This window comes from Cannabis sativa, chromosome X, assembly GCF_029168945.1.
Source record: "Cannabis sativa cultivar Pink pepper isolate KNU-18-1 chromosome X, ASM2916894v1, whole genome shotgun sequence".
Lineage (NCBI taxonomy): Eukaryota > Viridiplantae > Streptophyta > Magnoliopsida > Rosales > Cannabaceae > Cannabis > Cannabis sativa.
Genome location: NC_083610.1, coordinates 15,608,273 through 15,625,059, shown reverse-complemented (window position 1 = coordinate 15,625,059; position 16,787 = coordinate 15,608,273). Strand labels below are relative to the sequence as shown.

Genomic DNA, 16,787 nt, shown 5'->3' with positions numbered 1-16,787 from the left:
TCCCTATCTTCTGTAGAGACAGATAAGCTATTACGGGTTCTAAGGAAGCATTCAAAAGCCATTGGATGGACTTTAGCAGATATTAAAGGGATCAGCCCTTCAACTGTAATGCATAGAATCTTAATGGAGGAAGGAGTGAAGCCAACCATTGATGCACAACGTAGATTAAATCCACCAATGAAGGAGGTTGTCAGAAAAGAAGTCTTGAAGTGGTTAGATGCCGGGGTAGCATATCCTATTTCAGACAGTAAATGGGTGAGCCCAGTCCAAGTTGTTCCAAAGAAAGGAGGGATGACGGTGGTAAAGAACGAGAAGAATGAACTCATCCCAACTAGAACTGTCACGGGATGGAGAATTTGCATTGACTACCGAAAACTCAACAAGGCCACAAGAAAAGATCACTTTCCACTCCCATTCATTGATCAGATGTTAGACAAGTTGGCAGGACAAGAGTACTATTGTTTCCTTGATGGATACTCAGGGTATCACCAAATAGCTATAGCACCGGAGGATCAAGAGAAAACAACATTCACATGTCCATATGGTACTTTTGCTTTTCGACGAATGCCATTTGGGCTGTGCAATGCTCCAGCAACATTTCAGAGGTGTATGATGGCCATATTTTCAGATTTAATAGAAAAGTGCATCGAGGTGTTCATGGATGATTTTTCAGTGTTTGGCTCATCGTTTGACCAATGTCTGAGCAACTTGGAATTGGTTTTAGCAAGATGTGAAGACTCTAATTTGGTGCTGAACTGGGAAAAGTGCCATTTCATGGTTACGAAGGAATAGTCTTTGGGACATAAAATCTCAAAAGAAGGTATTGAGGTTGACAGAGCCAAAGTATCTACCATTGAGAACTTGCCTCCTCCAGTTTCAGTTAAGGGAGTTCGAAGCTTCTTGGGTCATGTTGGGTTTTATAGAAGATTTATCAAAGATTTCTCCAAAGTGGCCAAACCGCTATCCAATCTTCTTGCTAGTGGAGTACCTTTTGAATTTGGGAAAGATTGTCTTGAAGCATTCCAAATTCTCAAGGAGAAGTTAATCTCAGCACCGATTGTGACTACACCAAACTGGGAATTACCTTTTGAAATCATGTGCGATGCAAGTGATTATGCTATTGGAGCAGTTTTGGGACAACGGGTTGACAAGGTATTCAGAACCATTTACTATGCAAGCAAAACCTTGAATGATGCCCAACTAAACTACGCTACTACAGAAAAAGAGATGCTGGCTATAGTGTTTGCATGTGACAAATTTCGACCCTACTTGATTGGCAATAAAGTGATAGTGTATACAGATCATTCAGCAATCAAATACTTGATGACTAAGAAGGATGCCAAACCACGACTGATTCGATGGGTTCTTCTTTTGCAAGAATTTGATCTAGACATAAAAGACAAGAAGGGTACTGAGAACTTGGTGGCAGATCACTTGTCAAGACTAGAACTGGAAGAAAGCCAGAATACGAAAGAGGTACAAATAAATGAACAATTTCCCGATGAACAACTCTTTAGTGTGAGGGAAAGTCTTATGGTACCATGGTATGCTGATTATGTTAACTACTTAGCTGCTAATATCACTCCTCCTGAGCTATCTCGTCAACAATTAAAGAAATTCTTTTCCGAGGTAAAACATTACTATTGGGAAGAGCCAATCCTCTACAAACACTGTGCAGATCAGATAATAAGAAGGTGTGTGCCTGAAGAGGAGATGTACTCTATTCTTAATCACTGTCATGCTTTACCATGTGGGGGACACTTCAGTGGAACTAGAACAGCTGCAAAAGTGTTGCAAAGCGGGTTCTTTTGGCCAACGCTTTTCAAAGATGCTAGTACTTTTGTGAAGGCATGTGATCGTTGTCAGCGTACAGGAAACATCTCAAGGAGAAACGAAATGCCTTTGACAGGAATCTTGGAAGTAGAGTTGTTTGGTGTATGGGGGATAGACTTTATGGGTCCTTTTCCTTCATCGTTTAGCAATCTATACATTTTACTAGCTGTGGATTACGTATCAAAATGGGTAGAAGCTGCAAAGAACACCGGCTAATGATGGAAAAACAAGTTCTTCGGTTCCTTCAGAAGAATATATTCACACGGTTTGGTACTCCCCGAGCGATCATAAGCGATGAAGGGAGTCATTTCTGCAACAAACAGTTCGAAGCACTCCTTTCAAAGTATGGTGTTCGTCATCGAACTGCCCTCCCCTATCATCCACAAAGTAATGGCCAAGCTGAGATTTCTAACCGGGAAATAAAGATGATTCTGGAGAAAACGGTGCAGAGATCAAGGAAAGATTGGTCAAGAAAGTTGGATGACGCATTGTGGGCCTACAGAACAGCGTTCAAAACGCCAATTGGGATGTCACCATATCGGTTGGTGTTTGGAAAGGCGTGTCATTTACCGGTGGAGTTAGAACACAAAGCTTATTGGGCAATGAGAACTCTAAACATGGACTTAAAAATTTCTTGGGCGAGAAAAGACTACTACAGTTGGATGAGTTGGAAGAATTTCGAAATGAAGCTTATGAAAACGCCAAGATTTACAAGGAAAGAACTAAGAGATGGCATGACCGAAATCTAGTCAGAAAGGAGTTTCAACCTGGTCAACAAGTTCTACTCTTCAACTCAAGACTAAAGTTGTTTCCTGGTAAATTAAAGTCAAGGTGGTCCGGGCCATTTACGGTGATCAAAGTATTTCCCTACGGAGCAGTGGAACTAAAAGGTGAAAGTCCTAATACTTTCAAAGTGAATGGACAGCGATTAAAGCTCTACTTGGGAGGTCAATTTGATCAAACCAAGTCCGCCATGATTCTGGCGCCACTTTGAAGATCTCAATCAACGTCTAGCTGAGCGACGATAAAGTTAGCGCTAATTGGGAGGCAACCCAAGTGTTCTTTTGATTTAGTTGAACTCTTTTTAAGTTTACTGTTATTTTTCTTGTTGTTCATTCTTTTTCGTTACAAAAAAAAAAAAAAAAAAAAAAAATTTTTTTTTGTCAGTGGCCGCGGCGATGGTATGTGTAGCCGCGGCCAGATAAACCTTACAGAGAGGGCCTTATTTTCACGATTTCTAGCCGCGGCGAGGGGACATACCGCCGCGGCCAGATAAGACTTACAGAAAGAGGGTTATTTTCACGGAATCTCGCCGCGGCGAGGCTACATGTGGCCGCGGCGAGACTGGTCAGAATAAGTTTAAAAACCCCAAATCCCTAACATTTTAAAACTCACACCCCATTCAAACCCTCTCTTCTCCACGCCGAAAACACCCCTTTTCACCATTTTTTCTTCATCTAATCCCATTCTAAACTCTTTTCCACCAACTCTAACCATAAACTTTCATCAATAATCATCCTAATCCCTTATTTCTCTCATTAAACACTAATTCCCACTCAAAATCAACCCCAAATCCCTAAAACCTCACCCAAATACCTTATTCATCCTTTTCTTCTCAAAAGCTTCAAGATGTCAACAATGGAGGATGATTAAAGGAAGAATTGTCATTGAGGTATTGATTCTAAGACTTCCACTCCAATTTTTATTGAAGAATTTGTGAATTTGTTGGATAATTTTGGATTATTTGGTGGATATTTGGGATTTTTGCTATATACATTGTTGAAATTGATTGTGTAATAGAATTGGGTTAAATTGAAAGGGATTTTAATCCCAGGAAGTCAATTTTTAAGGGGAAGTGCTGTCGAAATTTTGAAAAATCTTGGGAGTTAGGATATAATTTTTTTGGTGAGATGGGTCCAAAGAGGTCAAGAGTTAATGAGGAGGGAGCTTCATCATCTAACCCACCTAGGGGACGCTCTAACCTTGATAGAGTTAGGTTTACCAACATGGAGGCTCAAGAGCGGTTTTTGAAATTGAAAGATAGGGCATTCATTGAAGATAGAGGGATAGACATTGTGAACCTAAGCCAAACTGCCAACATTCCCCCTGCTTTTGCATCTATTAGGGATCAAATCCTACATAGGCAGTGGACTAAGTTCGTAGATGTCACTGAGCGTGGTAATCAAACTCTAGCTTTGGAATTTTTAGCCAACTGGCCTGAAAGAGAAGATGGCAAAGTTAGAGTTAGGGGGGTTAGAGTGCCTGCTACCACAGCCGATATTCATGCCCTTTATGAACTCCAAACTTTCACTGTGGAAGAACAACCCTTGAAACGACAATTTTATGAGAGAAGTTTGAATTATGTGGATATTGCTGAGACTCTAGGGTATCCTGGCCTTAGGTTCCATGAGCTTAATGGAGAACCATACCAATTGTACCGATGTGAACTCAATCCAGTGGCCAAGGCTTGGCTTTACTTTGTTAGTGCAAGGATGCTTCCCAACAAGCATTTTTCTGATGCTCAAATGGACAGACTTAAATGGGTTTACGGCATTATGAAAGGGTATAATTTGAATGTGGGGGATATTGTTCGAGTGACCTTTGACATTATGGTTGAGGGATCTTCCGGTGGAGGACTTGGGTTGGCTGGAATAATCACTGATCTATGTGAGAAACATGGGGTACCACAGTACTCATATGATACAAAGGCACCGCCACAGCGCCCTATTAACTTGGCGACTGTTCTTCGCTTCAAACCCCCTCATCCTCATGGGCAACCGCCAGTTCAAAGAGGTCCTCCGGCAAGAGAAGAAGAGGAACGTGAGGACATTGAACCACCACGTCTTGTCGGGCCTCTTGACCCTGCCATGCAGTACACTCACGATCAGCTGAATTATCTGATTCAGCAAAACATGCATATGCAAAATTACATGGCCCAGAGGAGTATCTTCGATGAGCAGCAGGTGGCTCAATTGAATTCACTTGTCACGAGGATGAATATCGGTGTGGAAGAACCGAACTATTTTGCCATGCCACCCCGTTTCAACCCTTATGACCAGCCACCGCCGCCAAACCCCTTCTAAGGGGCTCAGGTAAGTTTCTCTCACCCTGGTTTATTTTCACACATTGGGGACAATGTGCATTTTAGTTTGGGGGGGAACTTAATTTATTTTTTCGCGTTTATTTGTTTTAGTTTAGTTTGTTTTAGTTTTTTTTAGTCTTTCGTGATAGTTAAATTGAAAGATGGATTGAATTGTTGTTATTCACTTGTGCAATGGATTAAAACATAACTGTGTGCTTGACTTGCAACTGTTTGAATTAAATTGGATGTGTGCTAGGAAGTGATTCATGTAGATTTAAAACATTTGCTATTCTCACGTATCACCTCTGTTCTATTTGGTTTGTGGAATGATTGATTGAACATGGAATAGAATTTGTTTGACATACTCTCTTGAAGCGAAATCCTTGATGATTTTTGTTTGGAAAGTGATTTAGGCAAGTTTTCTTTGGAACGATTGAGCCTTTCAAGCCTGCCTATGAATTTTTTACCATAGTATACCCAAAGTTGAGCCTTAGCCTGTTTAAAAATTTTTTTTCACCACTTAACTGAGCGTTATCTTGAACTTTTTTTCACCCTGAACATACCTTATTATGCCATGAGCCTTGAAGCAAGTTTGGGGGGGATAAGTGCTGTAAGTGAAAAAAAAAATAAAAAAAAATAAAGTGTAGGAATGAGAGATTGAAAGAGAAAAAAAAGAATAATATTGTGTGTGGTGCCTATGGAAAAAAAAAAAGAAGAAAAAAATGTGTCTTCTTGAAAAAAAGTTAAGAAAATTATGAGGTACACACATAAGAAAAATTGCAATCTCTTATTTCTGTTTTTGGGATATATGGAAAGAAAGCAAAATCAATGTCTAGGCTTGCTTGGTTAATAGTGCTGATGGTATAGTAAAGCCTAAATGACTTCTCACCTACCCATGTACCTAAGCCATGTGATGTTAACCGAAAAAGACCTATTGATTCCAAATAGAAATTTGTCAACATTAGTGGAGAGAGGTATGTCATTCAAACTTATTGATCATGTGTTAGTGGAATGTTGGAAAGTTAGAACAGTTGTGATATTGATGGAAATTTCGATGCTTTATGTATGTATGAATTACTTACTTGTAAATTGCACATTCAACTTAGTTCTTAGAGTTGGCAAGTTGAAATTCTGGTTATTGATGGATTGAAGTTGTGCAGGTGGTGGTAACAATTAAATTGTTGGAAAGTTTAGCTATCATTGTCAGTTTGTTTTTAGTTTAGTCTTAGTTTACTCGGGGACGAGTAAAGAGTCAGTTTGGGGGAGTTTGTTAGGCTATTTTTAGCCTATGTTTTGGATCCAATTTATGTGCGTTTTTAGCTGTGTTGGGACGGAATTACGCTTGTTTTCTATGTTTTCAGGTTCTTTGGAATAAAAGAGGTCTCGGGTGCAGAAATTCGTTAAAAGACGTGCTGAGCCGAAGAAAACTCAATTTTTGAGCAATTGTGCATATCTGGCCGCGGCTAAACACAACTTGGCCGCGGCTAGATCTCGAAGTTTAGCAAGGCGTCAGTCGCCGCGGCGATGAAGAGGCTCGCCGCGGCCAGTTAAGAGATACAGAGAGCACCCAATTTTGCAATATTCTCGCCGCGGCGAGAGGAAGCTTGGCCGCGGCGAGATCCCGTACGGACCAGGGGCATTTTTGTCCATCGAACCCTAAATTTCAATTATAAATAGAAAACTGCGATTGGAAGTCTGAGAGAGCGATTTGGAACCCTAAAACACAGCTGAGAGCGGCAGGAAGAGCATAGAGATTCAAGTGAAGATCCAGAATTCATCCACCAACAGTTCTTTTCTTTATTCCTCTTTAATTTATTTATGTTGAATTTTGCTATAGGAATGGTTATGGATTTGTTTCTGAACTAAATTTCCCATTTAGGGAGGATGATGATTGTTGTTTAATGTTTTGCCTAGTTAATGTTTAATTACCATTCCTCAATTCTTGTGTGTGAAATTATCTTAATTTGTTCTTAATTTCATGTTTAAGATTGATCACCTTGTGCATGCTCTATGATCTCAATTCAAAATCTGAAAAGTGAGAATTGAGAATGCTAAAATTAAGATAATCAATGTTCTATGTGAAACGAAAGTATTTGCATGACTTATGTGACGAGTAGATTATTGCTTAATGCTGATTTCATGTTAGTTTAGTTAAGGAATTAATTAGATAACATGTGATTTAGAATCTAGAAGATCTGAAAGGAGCTAGGTTATTTCATAATCTGTCATTCACTGCAAGAATAGGATAGTAATTAATCATTAACGATTTGGGTAAACAACAACAGGATTCTCCTCCCTATTGTCTCATCTTGCTCAACTTTAAATTGTGTTATTAAGTTTTCTGAATTTCTTTCATATTTTACTGTTTTTAAATCATAATTGCTTTCGATTTACCGAATAGAATCATAAGTATAATTTAGTGGTACTTAATCCAATTCCCTGTGGGATCGACCTCACCTGTGTGAGATTTACTACTTGATTGCGTATACTTGCGTAGTGTTTAAAATTATAGCAACAATTTCAAGTTAACTTTATTAATTTTAAATTATTGTTACTATTACTTATAGATGAAATATGTTTTTTTCAAAAAAAAGTAATGTCAGCTGATGTATCCACTTATCATGGTGGAGACGGGGGTGGTACCGATCCACCGGACCCTAGTAAGGTACCGCCAACTTGTCAGACTGCTCCACCGCCAAGAAGAAAGGGGCGTGGCCTTGCTACCAACTTGGATGTTGAGCAAAGAAGGCGTGATGCAGGGAAACCATTACCACTAAAACTTGATGCCGTGACATGCAAAGTGGTTGGTAAGGAGAGTTCAGCTTTTGTACGTCAAATGGGTGTTGAGGTGACAATTACATTGCCAGGACACTACTTGAATTTTAGTGAAATCCCTCAACACTTTAAAGACCAAATTGTACAAAAAATGAAGGTAAAACACATTAACAAGTTTAATGTTTCAAATAATTAATTTCAATTAACACATTTTTTTAACAAATACTATTTGTTTTTAGTATTTGTACGATATTGATGGCCATCCTGAGCCTGAAAAAGTGATGAGTACTCTTTATCATGAGATGAAGAGAAGATATTCTGAGAGAAAAAATATCAGGCACACTTGGTTTCAGGAACATTATTCTGGGGATCCAAATGATTTGGCAAGTGTTATTGAAGCAGTACCTGATCACTGCACTACCGAGAGTTGGAAGCAAATCATTGACTTATTTTTGAGCCCAAAATTCATTGCTCGTTCAAATCAAAACAAGAAAAATAGAGGGGAAATGCAGTATTTGTCAACGCAAGGCTCGAGGTCGATGGCAGCGTCTCGAAATGAACATGTAAGTAAAATTATCAACTTTCTATTAGCAATTTCTTTTACTAAGCACAAACTAACTCTATTTTTAAACAGGACGTCCCTGAAGACTACACAATTCATACTTGGAAGAAAGGCCACCTCAAAAAAGGAACCGAAGACACTTGGATTAGCGAGACATGCAAAGAACTACATGTAAGTTTCAATATGTTTTTTAATAATTTTCTTACAACTAATGTATGCTGTTGTTATTGTATTTCTAATATTTTATTTGATCAGGAGAAAATGCTTGAAGAGGTTGCTAGCATGACGGATACAGAAGATGATTCCAGCGATGGGTCTGCTAGCAAATACAAGCAATTGAAAGCTATGAATAAAGTTCTTGGGAGCCGGTCGGACTATCTAAGAGGATTGTGTTATAAATTGAAAGGCAGCTCGATGATGTCGCCCAATTAGTTACACTGCGGTCGCGGTAGTAAACGGGCTATATGTCGTATCCACAGGGAGGAAAAATACACTCAAAAGGACAATTAGTAATTTTACAAGAATAAAATATGAACCTTGAATGTGATGAGAATATTGAGAAATGATTTTTAAAAATTAAACAAGTAATTAAAATGAGAAGTGATCAGAAAATGATTATGGAAGACACAAGCTTTGTACATGCAATTATATTTTCCTAATAAAATTGATTCTTTAACCTCAACTATAATTCTACACCATTAATTATAGTTGGAAAATGTGTATGATTAAGCTCACTAGAAAAATATGTTCTCTAATTAAATTAAAACTACTTCTAAAAATACTATCATATTATATAATTTAAATCGACAAAATACCACCGGCAGAATGCAGTAAAAATCATATAATATAATAAACACTCTAATAATTAATAGTCTAACTTACATAAGAAAAGCATGACTGAACTTATATAAAAGGTACTATTAAATTTAAAGTGTAATTAAGAAGAAGATAAATTTAATATAACAAATGTGAAAATGAAGAACAAAGAGAATCAATATATTAGAAGAATAAAAATTGCATGAACTTACACTTGAGTCTTGCCAAAGAAATTAGCCTAGAAAAGGCATTGTCTTTACACTAAAATTAATAAAACAAAATAAAGAAGAAAGAAAGAAAAGACACAATTTTGGTATAATAACTCTAGGTAAAATCTGATGCTTTTACAATGCAAAATGGTGCAATTTATAGTGAAAGATAGCTCTCCAAAATGGTATTTTTCGTGTACCATTTAGTGGAATAAATGGCACAAAAAGCTGAGAAAAGTGGGGGACAAAATAGAATAATGCGGACAGGTGGCGCAATGGAAGAGTTGGACTGCTGTAGTGGGAACCGTGAGCCAGTCTTGTTGGGAGAGAGAGCTGACGTCGCTGACGAGTGGGTTCGGCCATGATTTAATTTGGACCACTTCTTGCATATATATATATATATATATATATATATATATATATATCTGTTGGGCTTGGTCTTAATTTTTAGCCCGAAATAGAACCAATGTTGGAGAGAGGTGGAGTCTTGACGTGGTGAGTCAACAATCTTTGGTCCAAGTATATATATGTTAAATAACTTGATTTTTAGTAGCATAATGGCTCATGCCTACATTGAATCAAGCCTTTGAGCTTGAATTTGGGCCAAAATAATTTGAAATCTTTCTATCTGCAAGAATACCACTTCTTTATTTGGGCTTTTAACTTCAAGAATGCCAACATTTCATTTACAACTCAAATCTAAAAAAAAAATGACATAAAATTAAAGTAAATTAAATATTTCTAATAAAAATAAATTTACCATAAAAATTATGAAATATTTAATTTATATTAATTTATATGCATAATTAAGGATTTAAAATGTACAAATTTGTGCTTTAATCACTCGACATCAAGTTCGAGTACTCAAAGTCGAGCTCAATCACAAGTACCGACTTCATCCATTACTCCGGAAGATATGGGAGTCTTCGCCGAGTTTATGTTAAAAATGCGTGATAAAATTGATCAGTCTGGCACCTCCAGTGACGCGTCTCTGCATGACCCGCGGTTTAATAATTTTTTACAAAAATTTTTACCATCACAACCGCAAGGTAGCGCGTCCAGTTCAGCCCCCCTCCAACGTCAATGCCACAACAACAACAACAACAACAACAACCACGATCGCCTCAACAGCCCCAGTTTTTTCAACAACAACAACAACATTCTCCCAACATGTCTGCTGGCTCTTCACAATCGCCTCAGTTGCATTACATGTTCGGGCTTCCCTCACAGTCTCCTCCTATATTTTTTTTGGATGCCGCTGGAGGATCTCAGACACAACCTATGGTTGGTAATATTGGAGGCTCATCCCAACAACCATACCCGGTGTACGGTCAATTTGGGTCATTGTTGCAGCAACAACCTGTGTATGGTCAAATGGGAGGATCTCCACAACAGCCTATGTATGGAGGCTTTTTCACTGCTCAGAGTCAGCAACAACAGCAACAACCAATTTTGGTTCGCCCGCACCCTCGACAATATGTGGAGATCTTACCTACGTCGCAGACTGGACAATTTTATTACCCTGCCCCGCCTGCTCAATCCCGTGAGAATATTGATGGTTCAAGACTTAGCTCGAATGCAGATGAATTTTTAGAGTTTACTGATTTGAACAACGATAGTTAGGTTTTTTTTAATTACGTCTTATGTTTTAAAGTTTATTTAAAGACAATTTCTTAATTTTATTTAAGATAATATATTTTTTATTGTAATGGACAAATTAATTTTAATACTTAATTTCTTAATTTTAATGTTTAATGCTTAATTTTTTAATTTTGATATTTTATTTCTAAGTAATATATTTATTTATGAAATAATTATTATATATAAAATAATTATTATAATTAATTTAATTATATTAAATAATTAGAATAATGTTTTTTTTAATATTTAAAAGTATTATTGCCGGCGGATGGGTCCGCCGGTATTAATCATTATAATATTTTTTTTTTATATTTAAAAATATTAATACCGGCGGACCCCACCGCTATTAATCGGCCAGTATTAATATTATTACCGGCGGAATTCCATTTTCGTCGCTAATAACTATTAATAGCGACCAATTAATGCCGACGGATAATTACCGACGGATTCCACCGGTATTTATAATTACCGGCGATCTGGGCATTTAATACCGGCGGTTCCGCCGGTACTAATGGAATCTGTTGTAGTGAAGAGTGTGATATATTGTCGGCTGAGAGATGTATATATAGTACGTGATCCAAATCTGAGCAATAGTATCATATCCAACCATTCTAGTGAGGATCTTCTCGGACATGGAACAAAGTATGCAAAATATAAGGATACTATCTTGTTGATTTCAGTTTTCATACTCATGATTCATTCGATTAGAAAGTTGGTCTCCTTTAGTAAGAAATTTAGGCAGAGTAAGAGTCGGATCAAGAAAATGTTGAAGAGGGCTATCCCTTTGATGGCGGTGAAGACTTGATGCTTCCATGGAAGCTAATTGTGCTAATCTAATCGTACTGACAATGAATGAGAGAACGACGTAATAGGTGACGTTTTAGGTAAATGAGTTGTGACAGGAGATGATTGATTTTGTTGAGATAACTGAATCAACAATTCAGGTTTATATACAAAACTAAGCGATTATTAACTACTGTAATTAGTTAATTAACTGAACACTTAACTAACTAACAGAAATTAAACACTAATAATAGCTAATCTAACTAAACTAATTAACTATGATTATCCTTAACGAAAATAACCATAATATTTAATAACAAGAGCACTTTCTAGCTAATTGAGATGTAATAACCGTAACATTTCTTTTGCAAGAAATATTTATGCATATGTAAAATTTAGCGAATATAGCAATAGGTAGACAAAACTAGCTAGCCCATATAGACTTATTGCAGAAGCATTTGTTTTATTATTCGAGTAGTTTCGTCGAAAAATCTTGACGTATAATTTAGTTTCAGGAAAATATATATACGGGGCACCACAGCCTTCTTTTAAATATATAATTTTTTATGAACTTCTTTTAAATATTATATGCAGTTAATAATTACTTGTAAAAGATAAACAAATATATACTCTAATATATGTACAAACAGTAGTAGTAGTAAGGCAAATCATCTGGTACAGCTGTAAGTACGCAACAAATAAACAAACATGTTGTTCATGAATCATGATGATCCGATCATGATGACTCACCAATCTCTTTCATTCGTACGGTCACTACTGTAGTTTATACTATTCACTCATTATCATGATGAACCCATAATAATTTTTACACAACTTGACCGCAAGTGGTGATCATCATAAAATGAATTTTAATAATTTATTTTATATATAAATTATAATTCCATATATGGGCATTTTAATTTGCCATCCGTTCCTTTGTCGGGAATCTATACAAATATATATTTATATAATATATATGTATATACACATAGTGATCGTGATACAGCTATAACTAAAATCCACAACACCTTGATTGGTAAATTGTCAGTCTTTATTTTCTTCTGTCGATGATTTATATATATATGGACAACACCGATTAAAATTTCAGAACATTAATTTATATACGTTTATAAATAAATATTTCAACTGATAATTACAGATTCGGTTGGCTGCAGTGTCTCGAGGAGATTCCATTATTGATAGTAAGATCTAGCTAGAAAACGACAGTGAATATCAAATGAAGAAAAACTCTTCACTGATAACCACATTCAAGCTAATCATCAAACATTTTATTTATTTAATTAATTTAGTTTAGGGATTAGTTTAGTTTTGATTAAGATCTTTGACCCAAATAAATATAGGGTAAATACTATTTTAGACCCTATGTTTTGCAAAAGTTACAGATTGGACCTTGTGTTTTGTTAAATGACAAAATGGATCCTGTATTTTCTAAAATAGTAAAAATAGGACCCTGAGCTTAATTTTTGATAATTTTTTTTAATACAACCAACTTGAAGACAATGCTTAATACGAACAGATACAAAAAATGTAAACAGTTTTGTCAAATAGCACTTTTAAATCGGATTATAATTGAACTTTATTTTGACAAAAAATCAATTCAAGGTCCTATTTGTACTATTTTAGAAAATACATGGTCTATTTTGTCATTTAATAAAACACAGGGTCCAATTGGTAACTTTTGTAAAACAGAAGATCCAAAATGGTATTTACCCGTAAATATATGATATGCATATCATGATCCAACATCATGTGTTGTGATTATATTGTGTTCTAAATTTCTGGTTTGTGCATGGTATATCTCGAGATTGTTGAAAAAATCATGAGTTTGATCCTACAATTTAAACCTCTATTATACTATGCTCGTTGAATTCTATGTTTTGGATCTTCAGTTATATATACCTTCGTCATATATAAAATAGAGACACTTGGCGCACATGCGCATATTGGCCAGTTGACTAAGATTCTATGTGCCACTCATGCATGCCTAGGCATATGTACAATATATATAATATATATCATAGATATCACACAGTTGGAATTAATATCTTCCAATCTTTTAATTACTATTTCTTTTTATTAACACAGTTGTTAGTAGTATATATTATAATTATTATTTCATAATGAGTCGTAGAGATACTTTTAATATGTCTAGCTAGTATTTGACTTAAAAGAGTGAATATATATAAGGCCTTTATATAAGTATGTATATATAAATATATTAATTGATCGAATTAATATGTTGATTCTAATATAAGCTATATATTAATATACAATTAAGTATTATATATTACTATTATTAATGGTAGACACACATATGATGGATATGCATGTAATCAATAATTATTAATTAGTTTAAAAATGTATCAGACCCGTGAAACAGTAGCTAGCTAGTAGCTATTTTCATATTTTTTTTTGGTAAATAGCTATTTTCATTTGTATATATAGCCGTAGACAGTGCAAGTTTTTGTAGAGTAAATATGAAAATATGATAGTGATACTGAGATAGTAGTCACCCAGCCAAGAAGTACACGTGTCATCACATCACATGCCAGGTATTAGGACTCTAGCCAAAGTTTGAGACTAGCTATACGTGATCAGAAACGATAGGATATGCATACAGTATTATACGAGTAATATATATATTATAATGTTTTGAATCTTTTGATATACCAGTCCACATATTACTACTGATCATATATTATTTTATATGGATTGAAATCACACGTGCACTACTACAAACAAAGGCTTTTAATCCCGGTTTTTAAGGCCTTTTATCTCGGTTTTCGCTAAAATGAAAACCGGGATATATGCGAGTGGGATAAAAAGTTTTTAAAAAACTGGGATAAAAGGGGGACTTTTTATCCCGGTTATTTCATAAAAACCGGGATAAAAGGGGGACTTTTTATCCCAGTTTTTATGAAATAACCGGGATTAAAAGTAAAAAATAAAAAAAAAAATATATCAGTTCCTTGAAACAGTTTTTACAATTAGATTCCAAAAATTTATACCAAAATATACATATTAATACACCATCAAGGGTTCACAACAAAAAAAAAAAACTCATCAAGGACCACCAATGACGAAGCTTCGTGCACCACGAAACGCCATGAACCTAGAAGCACTGTGACCGACGAATGGCCACAGATCAACTCTATCAACCTAAGAAAAAAAAGAAAGAGAGAGATTTAGAATAATGATCGAGAATCAGAGTTTTAGCAAAAAAAAAAAAGAACAAGATAAAAAAAAAATACTTGAAGGTGTTGGAGGGTATGGGGCTCAGATTTGCCCTCTGTTGGGTCTTTCATGGCTGGAGAAAGGCGGCTGGACGAGCTGGTCCTTCATGCAGCGGAAGAGAGAACATGGAGAGAGAGAGAGAACGAAGGAAGAGAGAGCATGGAAAGGAGAGAGAGTAGCAGAGAAAGAACATGGAGTGAGAGAGAGAGGGGCTTACAAGCTGGAAAAAGAGAGAGAGCGGTGGAAGAGACAACATATAATGAAACCCTAAACCTAAATGTTCTTTATATATGTGCAGCTATAAAAAAAATAGGGTGGGACTTTTTATCCCGGTTTTTACATAAAAACCGGGATAAAAAGTCTCACTTAAAATGCTAAGGTTGCGTTTGGCAAATGCATAAAAATTTCCTTTCCAACATCTTTTTTTGTGCGATTGCCAAACAAGGCCCTTGTTCCTATCTTTTATTTAAGGTTCCAAATGTAAAAGTGGGATCAAAAGTTTTTATCCCACTTTTTATTTTTTCCAATGTAAAAAGTGGGATAAAAAGTCTTTTTTGTTGTAGTGGTGGTAATAGAGAGGACTCAGGACTGGAGATGGGATTGACTTATTTGCCATTTAGGAGATTATTTATTTGAGAGAGAGAGAGAGAGAACTCTTGAGCAGTTAAAAATGGCAGCAACTGCGGTGTGTGACTGTGGAGACGTGAGAGAATGAGAGTGAGAGTGAGAAAAGGGAATCTAAGTTCATATTTAATAATGAGACCTACATTGGGAAGCTCACAAGAACCTTCTTTACTCCTTTGTTTTATTTATATAGGAATATAATATAACGCTATCAATATAAAATTTAGCAGGGAGAAGGATCCCTTTCTAGCTTTCATAGCCGACACCCATATATTTTTTAACTCCTTAATTATTATTAATTTTGTTAAGTTCTTTTTTTTTTCCGTTAATTTAGGTAATTTTGTATACACTAACCTCACCTTACCAGTTCTGTCTGAAAATGAAATTTTGTATTTTAATATTATTAATTTATTATTTAATTAATATCTTAATTAAATGTAAAATAATAAAATTAAAATTGAAATAGTTATTCTGTAGCTACAAAAAATAATTCTGTAACTCCAAAATAAACTATAAAACAAACCGTGCATAAACGTAAAAATACATAAGATTTTTGTACGTGATTTCAACAATCTCGCTCACAGATAAGATTCATTAAATAAATTTCAAAAATACAAAATAATTGACTTATATATAGACTCTCTTTTATTGTATATCGCAAGCTTGATGTATTCCACATTCTAATCGAATCTTCACTACAAAAAACTATTATTTTTAGTGACAACTTTTTAGTCAACAATATAATTTTTTTTGTGATTAAATGTGACTTTTAGTCACAACAAAATGTTACTTGTGACTAAAACATAGTATTTAGTTACAAGTTATCACTAATTTAGTTTTAGTCACAACAAATATTGTGACTAAAAATACATTTAGTCACAATAAATTATAATTTTTGTGACTAATACTTTTATCCACGAACCTTTTAGTCACAACATAAGAATTATAATTTATAATTAGTCATAATTTTTTCACTTTTAATCACAAGTTTTGATGTTACTAAAAGTAAAAAATGAAGGACCATTTGTATTATGGTATCGTGTTAGAGTTCTCAAACTCCAATTATCATAATCTTAAAAGCTAGAAATCTATTACGAGATGGATGTATAAAATTTGTAGTAGTGGTATTAGGTACCACTTAGCCCGAGATAGTTCGCCTGAGGATATTAAAGTGGTACTATAGTTCTTGGATGAATTCCAAAAGAAC

The 16,787-nt window shown here is 35.3% G+C and overlaps 1 protein-coding gene across 1 annotated transcript; it reads left to right on the top strand.

The window, feature by feature from the left end:
* Window positions 1-10,360: 10,360 nt before the first annotated feature.
* LOC133032057 (glutenin, low molecular weight subunit-like) lies at window positions 10,361-10,900 on the top strand. Its single transcript, XM_061105877.1, has one exon. It carries the CDS (start codon window positions 10,361-10,363, stop codon window positions 10,898-10,900), a length of 540 nt encoding a protein of 179 aa, XP_060961860.1.
* Window positions 10,901-16,787: the final 5,887 nt, after the last annotated feature.

Excerpts from the sequence above, each read along its gene's own strand:
- LOC133032057 (XM_061105877.1), top strand. The coding sequence starts at position 10,361 with ATGCCACAACAACAACAACAACAACAACAACCACGATCGCCTCAACAG.